This window comes from Ambystoma mexicanum, chromosome 7p, assembly GCF_040938575.1.
Source record: "Ambystoma mexicanum isolate Mex_15411 chromosome 7p, UKY_AmexF1_1, whole genome shotgun sequence".
In the NCBI taxonomy this organism is placed as follows: domain Eukaryota; kingdom Metazoa; phylum Chordata; class Amphibia; order Caudata; family Ambystomatidae; genus Ambystoma; species Ambystoma mexicanum.
The window spans coordinates 704,178,844-704,194,557 of record NC_090939.1 but is presented as its reverse complement, the minus strand read 5'-3'; the positions used below and the strand labels follow the sequence as shown (position 1 = coordinate 704,194,557).

The window sequence follows — 15,714 nt, the reverse complement described above, 5'->3', positions numbered from 1 at the left end:
CGTGAGCTTGTTTTTTTTTTTGCGCGCAAATTTATGCGTCACGGGTCGACGTATGCCTGCTTCCTACTGGCGTACGTGTTTCTTTGCGCGTGTTGTAGGCGAGCGTGTGAAACTTCCCGCGCACCCCTGAAATCCAGTACCCAGGCCAATAGCGTGTGGAAATTCCTGCGCACCCCGGAATACACGTGCGCTGATGTATTTGCGTATGAAACTTCCCGCGCACCCCTGAAATCCAGTACCCAGGCCAATAGCGTGTGGAAATTCCTGCGCATCCCGGAATACACGTGCGCTGATGCACTCGCGTGTGAAACTTCCCGCACATCCCTGAAATCCAGTACCCAGGCCAATAGCGTGTGGAAATTCCCGCGCACCCCGGAATACACGTGCGCTGATGTACTCACGTGTGTAAGTGCCCGCGCACCCCTGAAATACACGTACATAGGCCAATCGCATGTACGCGCACTTTTGTCCAATTACACGCGATGACACTCTGACGTGCAGTCTTTCCACGTGTGCTCCGTCATCACGTGCTATGAGGGAAACACCCGTGCGGGTCACGTCACAGACGCGCTTACGCGCTGAGGGCCTTTGGTCCAATAGAATCGCGTATGCGTGCTGACGCGCTTACGCGCTAAGGGCCTTTCCTCGAATTTCACGCTGACGTGCAGGATTTTCACGTGCCAAATCACTCCGTATCAAGCTGGCCACGCGAAAACACACGGAAGACCACGCTCCTGCCCAGAAGGCCGAATTACTGCCCCCCAGTGCCCCGAGCAGCCTCCCACGTGCCATCTGCTGCTGCCTGCCTGCCTGCCTGCCTGCCTGCTGCCACCGTGCCCTGCCATTTGGTGCCTGCACATCAGCCATCTGCAGGGGTCCAGTTGCTGTGTCCACCCCTGCTGGAACTGAAGACTCCCGACTGGGATAACATCGCTCCACAGCCCAGCCCCAGGACCCAGTTGCCCACCCACTCCTGCCTCTGGGGTTGCCATGTCGGGCACTTCCACATCTGGCACCAGTGGCAACCCCAGGCCAGAGGGGCAGAGGGGCACCAGCTTCACTGCCACCGAAGTTGGTGTCCTGGTGGAGCATGTCCTGGGGCAGTATGATGCCCTCTTTGGATCGTCCCGCGCCAGCAAGGAAGGACGGGAGAGGATCTGGGCCGACTGTGTGGTTGCCATCAACGCGGAGGGGGTGGCAACCCGCGACGTCCAGAAGATCAAGAAGCGCTGGGAGGACTTGAGGTACAGGACCCTCGTGAAGGCCCGGCGCCTCGTGGAGGGGGGCCGGGGCCGCATGAGTTCCATCCAGATGAGGGTCCTGGAACGCTTACGCCCAGCGCTCCACGCCCAGATCCTTGAGAGGGAGACCCGTCTGGAGTTGAGCGGTAAGTGGCCAAGCATTGCTGTGTGAGACAGGGCATGTTGCGGTGTGCTGGTTGTCTGATACTTGCCTGTATGTGTGACATAGGCCATGTATGCATGTATGTATGCAGGGACATCATGGTAATGCATGTGCGACCAGTGATGTGTGAACCACATGGTTGTTGCATGTGTTTAAATGTGACATGGGGAGCCCTATGCAGATTTTACACATGAGGGCATGCCAGTCTCTGTTCCTGGACATGGGTGGGGGTGAGGGATGGGTGCTGATGCCAGGTACATATATGGTAGCCATGTCTGTGTGCCTGACCTGCGTGTCTGTGACTTGTGAATACCATGGATGCATGACACATGTGTGTGACAATGCACATATTCACTGAAGCAGCCTAGTTATCCTTGTATCCGCTGTGTTTGGGGTGTATGAGGCCAGATGGATGTGACTGAGGTGTAGTGTGTGCATGTGATAGGCATGACCCATGATGCATGTGAGTTCCATATCATTGTATGTTTCAAGAGTCCATTGGACATGTATGGAAATGTCCATGGCATGCACCATGCTTGTTACTGTGTGTGTTTTGCCTGGACTGACCCATGTGTTGTGGAGGGACATGATGGAAGTGTACTTTGACAGTGGTACTCATCTGCTATTGCTTCCTGTCTAGGGGACCATTGAACAGTACCCTGATGCTTGTGTTCTATGTCTCCCACTACGCAGCGGCTAGTGAAGAAGAGGGCGGAGACGGCGCTGTGGAGCAAGGCGGCGGGGATGCCCCCACGGCTGCAGCGGAAGGGGTGGGTGAGCCCCCACAGGGGCCTGCTACGGCGGAAGACGATGAGGAGCCATCCAGGTTGGTGGTTTCCACAGAGGAGGAGGAGGCCGCCACTGAGGCACACATGGGGCCTGGTGGGGGCATCCCTGCTGGTGCAAGTGGTGCAGTCCAGGGGCAGGGGCAGGAGGCAGCACAGGTCACAGTGGAGGGGCCTGTGCATGTCGCTGTCCCTGACCCTGTGAGTGCACCACCATGCACCAGCAGGGATGCCCCGTCCCAGGCCCGTCCGCAGGTAGAGGCGATGTCCATGTCACCTGACTCCCCTCCACCTGCGGACGAGGGGACCCGTGGCCGTATGGAGAAGGTCCTGATTGGGGTCGCGATGCGCGCGGGTGCAATTCGTGATGACGTGCGTGCTTCCCGGGAGGAGCACGCAAGTCATCACGAAGAGCACCGTGCCGACGTGGCCCAATTGGGATCTTCCATGTTCGGGGGTTTCCTGCATGTGTCGGCCAATCTGGCGGCCCTCTCCTCCTCTGTGGAGGCTATACGCCGGTCGTTCTCCTTGCCGTCTTCTGGCCCAGATGCCACCAGGGCCCCCTGTGGACCTGCCCTGACCAATGCAGCCAGCTCGGTGGGGATCCCATACCTGCCACAGTCGGGAGTCGGAGGTCCAGCAGGGGTGGACACCACAGCAACTGTACCCCAGCAGATGGAGGATGTGCCGGCATCATCAGGCAGGGCACGTGCACGACGGCGTCGGTGGATTCCATCAGCCTGGATGCCGTCGTGCTGGCAGAGGCAGTTGCATCGGAGGCAGCAGCAGAGTCAACGTGGGAGGCATCATGGCTCGGGGCCATCAACATTGGAGGGGCAGGCATCGGCCGGAGGGCAGGAGGACCCAGGCCAGGAAGTGTCTTCCGTTTGGCTGCGGTTGGGCCAGCAGATAGGTGCGGAGCGGCGGCGGGCGGAAGAGGCGCGGCTCACGATGGTCACGGCGGAGAACTCCATGTGGAGGGCCCTGAGGCGGGCCGAGTGCCTCGAGGCAATCCGCAGGGGGTTGGAGGAGCAGATGGCGTCGTCCCTGCGGACCCTCAGGGCCATGGAACAGGACCGCCTCCGGGACATAGATGAGGAGTTTGATGATGCCCTGGCCCGGAACACCACGGAGTGAGCCGCTGGACTTGCCTGTCACCTTTGTATATAGTTCTTTAGTTTAAGGTTTCCTTTGTTTCTTCTTATGATTTGGAGTCGACGGACACTGCTCCACTTTTTGTATATAGTTGCATTTTAGTTAGGGTTTTTTGTAGGTTTCCTTTGTTCAGTTGGGCTCATGGACCTTTGGATGTTTTGTACATAGTTCTTCATTGGATTGTTTGATTATTTTTTTTTTTATTTATTCACCATGGAGCAATGGTCTTTGCATTTATTTTTCTCTCTCTGATTGATTTTATTTTTAATGTGACTTTGGACAACATTTTTTTGGATTTGGATTTGTATTTTTGATTTTTTTGGACGGACATGCAGCTTATCTTTTTTTCATTGCCATTGTAGTTTGTTTCATTTCATTTGCATTCATTTGTTTTTAATACAAATTTTTGTTTTCATACTTCACTGTGTGGTATCATCTCATTGGTTTCATGCATGTCATGTTGGGTGTTTTCCCATTCAATTGCAACCATTGTGTGTGACGGACATGGGTTCATTTGCTTTATGAACATTGGGGGTGTAACATGTAATTTCCATTTCCATGTGGGTGAATGGGTTACTTGGTAGGGCCTTTTGGCTGTGGAGGCTGACCATAACGCACATGATTGGGGATTGTGAGGACCTGGGTGCAGGGGGACATGAGTGGGGGCCTGGTGGAGGGTGCCCCTGCACTGCTGAGGGGTGGGGTGCAGGGGGACGTGAGTGGGGGCCTGGTGGAGGCTGCCCCTGGTGGCTGGGAGGTGGGGGTGATGGGAGACATGAGTGGGGGCCTGGTGGAGGGTGCCCCTGCACTGCTGGGGGGTGGGGGTGCAGGGGGACATGAGTGGGGGCCTGGTGGAGGCTGCCCCTGGATGCTGGGGGCTGGGGGTGGTGGGAGACATGAGTGGGGGCCTGGTGGAGGGTGCCCCTGGATGCTGGGGGGTGGGGGTGGTGGGAGACATGAGTGGGGGCCTGGTGGAGGGTGCCCCTGCACTGCTGGGGGGTGGGGGTGGTGGGAGACATGAGTTGGACATGAGTGGGGCCCTGGTGGTGCTGCCCCTGCACTGCTGGGGGGTGGGGGTGCAGGGGGACATGAGTGGGTGCCTGGTGGAGGGTGCCCCTGGATGCTGGGGGGTGGGGGTGGTGGGAGACATGAGTGGGGGCCTGGTGGAGGGTGCCCCTGGATGCTGGGGGGTGGGGGTGCAGGGGGACATGAGTGGGGGCCTGGTGGAGGGTGCCCCTGCACTGCTGGGGGGTGGGGGTGGTGGGAGACATGTGTTGGACATGAGTGGGGGCCTGGTGAGGGCTGTCCATGGTGGCTGGGGGGTGGGGGTGGTGGTAGACATGGGTGGGAGCCTGGTGGAGGGTGCCCCACACTGCTGGGGGGGTGGGGGTGGGTGGGAGACATGTGTGGGGGCCTGGAGGAGGCTGCCCATGGTGGGTGGGGGGTGGGGGTGGTGGGAGACGTGGGTGGGGGCCTGGTGGAGGGTGCCCCTGCACTGCTGGGGGGTGGGGGTGCAGGGGGACATGAGCGGGGGCCTGGTGGAGGGTGCCCCTGCACTGCTGGGGGGTGGGGGTGGTGGAGATATGAGTTGGACATGAGTGGGGGCCTGGTGGTGCTGCCCCTGCACTGCTGGGGGGTGGGGGTGATAGGGGCCATGAGTGGGGGCCTGGTGGAGGGTGCCCCTGCACTGCTGGGGGGTGGGGGTGCAGGGGGACATGAGTGGGGGCCTGGTGGAGGCTGCCCCTGGTGGCTGGGGGGTGGGGGTGGTGGGAGACATGAGTGGGGGCCTGGTGGAGGCTGCCCCTGGTGGCTGGGGGGTGGGGGTGGTGGGAGACATGAGTGGGGGCCTGGTGGAGGCTGCCCCTGCACTGCTGGGGTGTGGGGGTGGTGGGAGACATGAGTTGGACATGAGTGGGGCCCTGGTGATGCTGTCCCTGCACTGCTGGGGGGTGGGGGTGATAGGGGCCATGAGTGGGGGCCTGGTGGAGGGTGCCCCTGCACTGCTGGGGGGTGGGGGTGCAGGGGGACATGAGTGGGGGCCTGGTGGAGGGTGCCCCTGCACTGCTGGGGGTGGGGGTGCAGGGGGACATGAGTGGGGGCCTGGTGGAGGCTGCCGCTGGTGGCTGGGGGTGGGGGGTGGTGGGAGACATGAGTGGGGGCCTGGTGGAGGCTGCCCCTGGTGGCTGTGGGGTGAGGGTGGTGGGAGACATGAGTGGGGGCCTGGTGGAGGGTGCCCCTGCACTGCTGGGGGTTGGGGGTGCAGGGAGACATGAGTGGGGGCCTGGTGGAGGGTGCCCCTGGATGCTGGGGGGTGGGGGTGGTGGGAGACATGAGTGGGGGCCTGGTGAAGGGTGCCCCTGCACTGCTGGGGGGTGGGGGTGGTGGGAGACATGAGTTGGACATGAGTGGGGCCCTAGTGGTGCTGCCCCTGCACTGCTGGGGGGTGGGGGTGCAGGGGGACATGAGTGGGGGCCTGGTGGAGGGTGCTTCTGGATGCTGGGGGGTGGGGGTGCAGGGGGACATGAGTGGGGGCCTGGTGGAGCATGCCCCTGCACTGCTGGGGGGTGGGGGTGGTGGGAGACATGAGTTGGACATGAGTGGGGGCCTGGTGGGGGCTGCCCATGGTGGCTGGGGGGTGGTGGTAGACATGGGTGGGAGCCTGGTGGAGGGTGCCCCACACTGCTGGGGGGGTGGGGGTGGGTGGGAGACATGAGTGGGGGCCTGGCGGAGGCTGCCCATGGTGGGTGGGGGTGGTGGGAGACATGGGTGGGGGCCTGGTGGAGGGTGCCCCTGCACTGCTGGGGGGTGGGGGTGGTGGGAGACATGAGTGGGGGCCTGGTGGAGGGTGCCCCTGGATGCTGGGGGTGGGGGTGGTGGTAGACATGAGTGGGGGCCTGGTGGAAGCTGCCCCTGCACTGCTGGGAGGTGGGGGTGGTGGGAGACATGAGTGGGGGCCTGGTGGAGGCTGCCCCTGGTGGCTGGGCGGCGGGGGTGGTGGGAGACATGAGTGGGGGCCTGGTGGAGGCTGCCCCTGCACTGCTGGGGGGTGGGGGTGGTGGGACACATGAGTGGGGGCCTGGTGGAGGCTGCCCCTGGTGGCTGGGGGGTGGGGGTGGTGGGAGACATGAGTGGGGGCCTGGTGGAGGGTGCCCCTGCACTGCTAGGGGGTGGGGTTGCAGGGGGACATGAGTGGGGGCCTGGTGGAGGCTGCCCCTGGTGGCTGGGGGGTGGGGGTGGTGGGAGACATGAGTGGGGGCCTGGTGGAGGCTGCCCCTGGTGGCTGGGGGGTGGGGGTGGTGGGAGACATGAATGGGGGCCTGGTGGAGGGTGCCCCTGGATGCTGGGGGGTGGGGGTGGTGGGAGACATGAGTGGGGGCCTGGTGGAGTGTGCCCCTGCACTGCTGGGGGGTGGGGGTGGTGGGAGACATGAGTTGGACATGAGTGGGGTCCTGGTGGTGCTGTCCCTGCACTGCTGGGGGGTGGGGGTGCAGGGGGACATGAGTGGGTGCCTGGTGGAGGGTGCCCCTGGATGCTGGGGGGTGGGGGTGGTGGGAGACATGAGTGGGGGCCTGGTGGAGGGTGCCCCTGGATGCTGGGGGGTGGGGGTGGTGGGAGACATGAGTGGGGGCATGGTGGAGTGTGCCCCTGCACTGCTGGGGGGTGGGGGTGGTGGGAGACATGAGTTGGACATGAGTGGGGCCCTGGTGGTGCTGCCCCTGCACTGCTGGGGGGTGGGGGTGCAGGGGGACATGAGTGGGGGCCTGGTGGAGGGTGCCCCTGCACTGCTGGGGGGTGGGGGTGGTGGGAGACATAAGTTGGACATGAGTGGGGGCCTGGTAGGGGCTGCCCATGGTGGCTGGGGGGTGGGGGTGGTGGTAGACATGGGTGGGAGCCTGGTGGAGGGTGCCCCACACTGCTGGGGGGGTGGGGGTGGGTGGGAGACATGAGTGGGGGCATGGCGGAGGCTGCCCATGGTGGGTGGGGCGTGGGGGTGGTGGGAGACATGGGTGGGGGCCTGGTGGAGGGTGCCCCTGCACTGCTGGGGGTGGGGGTGATAGGGGCCATGAGTGGGGGCCTGGTGGAGGTTGTCCCTGGATGCTGGGGGGTGGGGGTGGTGGGAGACATGAGTGGGGGCCTGGTGGAGGGTGCCCCTGCACTGCTGGGGGGTGGGGGTGCAGGGGGACATGAGTGGGGGCCTGGTGGAGGCTGCCCGTCGTGGCTGGGGGGTGGGGGTGGTGGGAGACATGAGTGGGGGCCTAGTGGAGGCTGCCCCTGCACTGCTGGGGAGTGGGGGTGCAGGGGGACATGAGTGGGGGCCTGGTGGAGGGTGCCCCTGCACTGCTGGGGGGTGGGGGTGGTGGGAGACATGAGTTGGACATGAGTGGGGGCCTGGTGGAGGGTGCCCCTGGATGCTGGGGGGTGGGGGTGCAGGGGAACATGAGTGGGGGCCTGGTGGAGGGTGCCCATGGATGCTGGGGGGTGGGGGTGCTGGGTGACATGAGCAGGTGTGCAGGGTAGTCCCCTGTGGTGTCGGCTGCCTGCAGGGAACATGGAGGGTGTACAGGGAATACCTGGGAGCACACAGCCAAATCGCGTGTAGAATTTCCCGCGTACCCCTGTCATACACGTACCCAGCCAAATCGCGTGTGGAAATTCACGCGCACGTACCCTGCCAAGTCGCGTGTGGGACTTCCCGCGCACCCCTGAGATCCACGTACCCAGACAAATCGCGTGTGGAAATTCCCGCCATCGTACCCGGCCAAATCGCGTGTGGAACTTCCCGCGCACCCCTGAAATCCACGTACCCTGCCAAATCGCGTGTGAGACTTCCCGCGCACCCCTGAGATCCACGTACCCAGACAAATCGCGTGTGGAAATTCCCGCGCACGTACCCGGCCAAATCGCCTGTGGAACTTCCCGCGCACCCCTGAAATCCACGTACCCTGCCAAATCGCGTGTGTGACTTCCCGCGCACCCCTGAGATCCACGTACCCAGACAAATCACGTGTGGAAATTCCCGCGCACGTACCCGGCCAAATCGCGTGTGGAACTTCCTGCGCACCCCTGAAATCCACGTACCCTGCCAAATCGCGTGTGAGACTTCCCACGCACCCCAGAATACACGCACACGTTATTTTTCAGTCAGCGGGTGTCCGTGTTTGTGGGTACCCCTTTGCACGTCATTTGTCCTGGAGGGCCACAGTATAGGACATTCATCATGGCTGTATATAGGTGCTATTTGTTGGCGCACCTTTTGGCGCACATTTGTTACAGGCGCAGAGACGCTACCGCCTGCTTTCTTGTGGCGGTCGTGTTTGTGCCTGTGCGCTGGTTTGACTGTGCCCTTTTTTGTCCCATTCGATTCCATGAATACGGGTTGTAGGCGAGCGTGTGGGCGTTCCGCGCACTTGCACCCTGTACTTCCCCCGTGACGCCCACATTTTGGCAAGTTGTTCCCCATTCCGAGTGTTACGCCCTGTGTTCCGCCTACTTTTGTTGTGTGCGCTGCGCTATGTGCGATTTTCGCTGTGGCCTGTGCGATTTTCGCTGTGACCTGGCGCACGGCGTGAGATGGCCTGTGCGCCAACGTGCGCCGCGCACTTTTTTAGCGCACATCCGATGGTTTTCTCGCGCACGGCCTTCCATGAATCGATGTGCGCTGCTTTTCGTGCGATTTTCGCACTTGCACTGCGATTTTCGCTATTCCACTGCGAATCGCACATTTTTGGCCACTTGCGCCGCGCTAATTATTCCATGAGTCTACACGCTACCTTGTGACTCTGCTGTTTCTATTATAATCATTTCACCAAACGTTTTGAAGTATGTGCTATTCTACACCCACTAACACCTTCTAGAATATCTGTTATGTTATGTTCTCTTGCATTTGTATAGAGCCTATTGCCATAGTTTGTGGCGTCACAGAGCTTTTGCCTATCAGAGAGGCAAAGAAGGAGTATGACAGAAAAAGTAGCTAAGCTAAAATGGTGCAGGTATGTTTGGACAAATTTGAGAGGAATGATTATGGATTATAAATGTTTTGGTGATCATTTTGTGTGGTCTTGTAAAAGCTTTAATGTACCAGCACCTTATTTGAAAAAACATCCGGGGAGAAGCGTTAGGTCTCAAGTATTAAGACTTAGGTTGAACTTGGTACCAACTAATGAAATATTTGGTTGGCGTTATAACATTCCACGAGACCAGAGGTTGTGTCGTCATTGTAAACTCCAGACAGAGACTCTAAGGCATCTATGTGTTGAGTGTCCAAATTTGGAAATCCTGCGACTCCAATGTTTACATGGAATTGGGTATTTCTCATGACACGAGTTATGGAGGAAGATCATGAATTGCAATGAACTAAGCATGAGTATTCATGTTTTAGAGTTTTTAAAGAACGCTGCAGTATTTATATTATAGGTTGGAATGTTTTCTTAATCCTTGTATTGTGAATTTGTACTATATTTGTATTATATTGTACTTCTAGAGGTTAACTGTGTTAAAAGTACTTTTGTACTGTGGAACACAATAAAATAAATAAATAAATAAAAATATGACAGAAAATGTCGGTAGTGGTGGGGGGAGCAAAGACGAAGCAGATAGTTCGGATGAGGGAGAGGGATAGATATGGTGCTCGGGAAGGCATTAGAAGGAAAAGGTTGAAGAGCTTTGTGTACAATTGGACCACATTTATTGTGGAATTCAACTGTAATCTGTGTGGCGCAGCGCTGAAAGGAGAGTTAGGTGGAGAAGAGGTGTTCGATGCACCAGGAATGTCAGTATGTCCGGAATCTACTCATTGCATGGTGCGATGAGGCATTTTGAAGCCATGCCCAAGAAACCCCAAGTGGCAATGTCCTTCTATTTACTTCCCTTGTGACCCCAACAATATTTCCCATAGGGTTGTAATACAGAAATCCGAATTAGCCGATTGTGCACCAGCTCCTCAAAAAGTGAGCAAAACATCCCTCACTTTTTTGGTTTTCTCATTTATTTATGTCATGGTTACCAAATCTTTAGGCATGCAAGCAAAGTGCTTAAGAACACTAAATCTGTCTCAAGTTTAGCCGAGGTCAGACTTCTGAGCATTCCAATGTGGCATGGTGAGCCACTACATATAGATACCATGCCCAAGAAAACACAGTGTGCAAAGCCCCTCTATTCACTTCCCTGAGCCACGATCGGACAGTTTCTATAGATGGGGAAGCTGGAAGGAAATATGAACACATTTAACTGAGTGTGCGATTTCAACATCAGCTTCATGGGAGCCACAGCCCCAGTTGGGCCTTCTTGCAGGTTCCTGAGTTCTGCTAGGCCTTTAAGGTAATGGTGGTAATATTTGAGCAAAGAGAAAAAGCCAATTTTTCAATCGGGACAGGTTGGAAATATTAGTAAGGGATGCTGTAAATCTGATGCTGAGATAGTGGGGAAGTCGTCTTAGAGCATGTAATAGTCAATGCTGCAACTTTATTGTGTGCTGTCATCCACAGATGGCAGGGTTCTGTTGCTTGCGATGTGTTGTCGTGATCTAAAGCTATATATAATGCACAAAAAGACATCATTGAATGTGTGTAGGTCTTTAGATATTGTGGACATACGGCCATGAAGAGGCCAAAGAGTAACTTCCGTGAACAGAATTTTGACACCATATGTGAAAGAAGCATTGTGCAGAAAGAGAGACTATGCCAATTATAGTGGCCAAATGTTGCCCCCTGCAAGTAGCACCCTAGGTGACCACAAAATCCTCCCTTGCTTTTGAAGCAGCCCTGCATCAATGCTAAAATAAAGCAGGTCAGACACCTACCTATGCATTTGTGTGACACGCAAACCTCCCCAAGGATCTCTTCAAATCTATTAGAGAAGTGGATCAATATACCGTAGGCATCTAAAAATGAATTGGAATGTCTTTGCTTCCTGTCATTATCAGATACATTCTCCGGTGCATGCCTTTTATTGGTTCTACTTTGAAATATCGAATTTAAAACAAAAAGGTCAAAAACTCAAAATAATCTTCAGTCAATTTTTGCACTGTTTTATTTTAAATGTGGAGAGAGACCCTCTGCAGCCGTTCCCTGCATCCCAAACCTTAATCTATTCCCTCAAGCAACCCCATTTATTTTTTGAAAAAAAGTGCAAACAAGTAAAAGCATTGATTAAAAAAACTCCACGTTCTCAGCCTCGTTATTTTGTCATTCTTTTTTTGAGGGAATACCCCTTTCATCTACACCTAGTCTTGCCAGTTAGATGAATTGAAAACATAATGCGAATCAAGATGATACAATACTAAAATATTTTAAATGCTTTTTCAAGAATTTAGAAAGAAAGGTTACATAAGATCAAGAAGTGAATTGTGGTGCATTTTTAGCCCCACCCTCACAATTTATAGATTCACTGTAGTCATGCAATCATTCATTTATAAATACTCACCAAATGCCCACACATCTGATTTGCTACTGAAGTTTGAGTAATTAAAAACCTCTGGAGCAGACCACTTGACAGGGAACTTGGTTCCCACTGAACTGACATACTCATCATCCAGCACGTATCTGTAAAGGAAACAAATATAGGACAATAACAGTTTATTATTTAACATCATATCTTGTTGTTCAGAAAGAAAAGAATATGCAGTTCCCATACAAAAATAAATCTCACTTATAAAATACAAGGCAAGCCACATAACGAGACACTTAAGAAAAGATTAAACACATTACAGTACATCTAACCCTTTATAAGAGCCTGCCTTATATAATGTGGATAAACTTCCAGTGCTTAGTGTTTCATATTCCAATTTAGTTCTCTGTTCCTCTCTGTCTCACTCTGTACCTTTCTCTCGCTCCCCCAGTGAACAAGAGTCATGTTGGCACGTGTGTGTTTGCTAAAGTCCCCACAGCCATGGCCAACAGGTAGTGCGGGCAGAGAAAACAGACAGGTATATTGAAGGGGGTGGGGGGAGCCATTTATGGTTAAAAGTACAATGAGAGAGGCAGCAACATATACCTTCCTGGAGACGGTGCCCAGCCTGGTATCTGTAGGCATACGTTGTCATCACATCTGGTCTGTAGGAATGCCACATCACACTGGTATATTAATCAAGGAAAGCATGCATTTCCAGTAGTAAGATTCGGGAAGTGGAATGTCTAGCCAACAGGCAGGGAACTCATTCAGCCCAGGGGGGCAAAGGTGCAGGAGTTCAGCTGTCTTTTTGTCTTTTAAAGATTGATAAAATGGTAGCACAGATTGGCAAAATGGAATCACCAAACATTGTCAGTGCTATGAAGCCACAGACCAGGCAGCCAAGTTCCCTAACAAACAGAAGTTATTACCACAGGTGCAGGGCGGAGGTCCAGTCTGACACATTATTCACTCCTTTTTTATCAGTGGTTGAGGCAGCTATACACTTTGCATCTTTTTTTAAAATTAGATTTCTTTTGGGTATTTATGGAGCGAGGCCTTAGCTTAGGAAAGCAGCAAAGTGATTTATTTTATTGTTTATTTGTATTGTTTACAGTGCCGGCCTTGCCGAAGAGCAGCGGAGCACTGTACAGGGTGTGGGCAGCCAGTGTATGGCATCTTTTGAACAGTAGCATAGTACTGTGAGCTATGGTTTGTGCGCCGGTCTGTACTTTCATTGGGATTAGTCCTTGTTCAGGTGTTCTTTAAAAAGCCACCTTTTGAGAGATGTTCAAAATTGGAAAATTGTGGGGGCATTCCAGGACCATACCCGGATCGAGGTGCAAAGGATGGGTGCATGACAAGAGAAATATTGAATGCGGGCCCTCTCTTTGCGGGGGAGTTGTGATTCAAGTTATTTGGTCGATTTGCTGCACGAGGAGTGTGTGCCATCAGATATGCGGAGCTTGGCCACCAGGTAAGCTGGTGTGTTACTCGTGACTGCTTTGTAGATGTTACATGTAGTCTTGAAGAGTATACTGGCCTGAAGAGGAAGCTAATTTAGCTTGCATAGGATGGGCGTGATTGGTTCAAAATTCCCCACACCTGTAAAAAGACGTACTGCAGCATGGTGCACCGTTTTTTAACGGAGCAAATTAAGCAGCTGGGGCACCAGTTAGGAGGGCATTTCCCCTATTGATGTGCAAGAGCTCAAGGACCTGCATTATGGTCCAGAATTCTAGCCTCAGTATAAAGGGTTTGAAGTTGCACAGGGTGGAGATTTGGAGCCCAGACCATTTGAGCCTTACTGACTCTGTATTATTATAAGGACCTGACGCTATCAATAGTAAAGCCTGCAGAATTTGCTGACTCAGAGAGTTGAGGATCAAATCCTACTAGGCGCATGTCATTGAGCTACTTTTGGGCAATGTGTTGTTCAGCTGGGGGACCGATGCATATGGGATGCCTTAAGTTTGAGGTAGACAGCCAACATCCGGGGGCCAGATTATCAAAGGTTTGCATATTTTTTTGTATGCGTGCCCCAGCCTTAGCGCATGAATTCAATTATTAGAAGCAAGTGCTGAGCGCATATCTCATTAGCTTTGCGGGGAAAATGGCATTGATTTGCGTGTCAAACAGCCGCATCGTGCAGGGCTTTTACAGTGCACGCCAGTTGTGCGTGTTCAATTCTACCGCAGTGCTATTAATAATAAGTAATAAGTCACTTTACGCCAAAGTTGAGGTGACGAATTGTAAAATGTCAGTAATTTACTGTGGAAAAGGGACTCTCAAGGAGCTGCCAATCCTTTTATGGTTCCCCCTCAGTGCTTTGCAACGTGTTTACTGCATTTAACCAAGCCAAAATAGCCCCCTCCCCTCATCTACTGCAACTTTATCTATGCTCCCTCTGCAAGTGCCCAATGGATCACAATTTACTGATCCACCTTCTAGCCCCTCTTCCCAGCTCGCATCTGTGTTCACAACAACGCAGTCACCCTGAGCCTGCACAGTGTGTGCACTGGTGCTTGTAGTCTGTGTGCCTGGCTGCGGGAGGCGGGGTGAAGAACTGTACATATGCTGGACAACACAGATATGTTACATGGCAAACTGGGCTTGTCAGTGTCAGTCTTTGCAAGCTATTAATATTTGGATCATGGCTCCCTGAATTCCTGGACTTGATATCAGTTACTGCTTATGTCACTACTAAACTACATATCCCAGAAAGCACAGTGCTATTGGTTAAATCATCTATAACAGTGAACTGGCCAAAAACGCTCCCGTTACAAGTAAAGAATTGATTATGAAGATAAAGCGTGCACTATGAAACTAAGTGGTTGTTCATTTCCATTAAAAATATTGACCATTATTTGCTACACTTTGTACACAATGTGTGGCTGAAATGTGGAGAAATGCAAGGATTGCCTCCAAGCAATCGAAGCCTACAATTTTGATATTCATCTTATGCTGAGTGAGAAGAGTCCCTGACCTTTTCTCAGGTCTCTCACATGCCTCCCCCTTTCCATCCAACCCCATCTCACTTTGCCTTCACTTACTAAAGAAAATAAAGGCAGCCCTGGCTCCAGTGTTCAACATGTGGCTCGGCTTGCATAGAGCTGTTCTGCAGAAGACCAACTGCTCGAAACAATATCAAAGAGGCGCTAAATTTAGCAATTATCAAAAGAGTACTTAGCGCCTCTTTGAATTTTGCATCTCCCTTGCACAGGCGCTGTGCTTCAATACAGACCAATGTACGATAATGGGGAGAAAGTGACCACTCCGGATTCGGTGCTAAGTAAAGCTGACGCTAAGTGCACAGCCTAGTACCTTTGATGATCTGGCCACAGCACTGGATGACGGTTAAGTAATCGTGGAGGCGATTGATGTCCTGTCAGCTTTATACTCTCATGAAAAACTGCATCCATCAGCGTATTGATGGATGGCTATATTGGGATCTTTGAGGTGTGTGCCCAGAGGCTCCATGTAAAGGTTAAAACAATAATTGGTGAGAGGATGGAGCCTTGTGGGACTCCACAGGAGATTGGGAGTCAGTAAGAATGCAACATATTAATCTGGATGGCCTGGTGTCTGTCCAAGAGGTTGGAGGTAAACCAATTCAGGGCAGCAGTGGTCGAAGTGGGAGGGAGCGGTACTTGGAGGTCAGTGGCCATCAATGTGGAAAGAGAGCCAAGTTGTGGGAGGGAATGAAGCAGGGCTGGAAGGTGACCAGCAGTTGTGAGGGAGCGTCCTGCAGACAACGATGGGAAAGTGGAAGGGAGAGAGGGCTGCAGGACAAAATGGGGGGCAGGGGGAGAAGGTGGTAACATAAAGGGTGCCTCATTGCAGTGGAACAACCAGGCCCAGGAATGTGGGCTGCGTCAAACTCAGCCTGTGATGAGACATCCTGGATCCAATATGGCAAGGTTCTGTATTCTTGTGAAGCACTGGCCATCACGTATATTGACCTTGCTGGCTAGGTAGGTGTGAG

The 15,714-nt window shown here is 54.1% G+C and overlaps 1 protein-coding gene across 1 annotated transcript in view; it reads right to left on the bottom strand.

The window, feature by feature from the left end:
* BMX (BMX non-receptor tyrosine kinase) overlaps positions 1–15,714 on the bottom strand; it is a 628,237-nt gene that overhangs the window by 39,817 nt on the left and 572,706 nt on the right. The window contains exon 17 of the mRNA XM_069636784.1: positions 11,766–11,884. Within this exon, the coding sequence (XP_069492885.1) occupies positions 11,766–11,884 (119 nt within the window). The remainder of the gene's footprint in view (positions 1–11,765; positions 11,885–15,714) is intronic.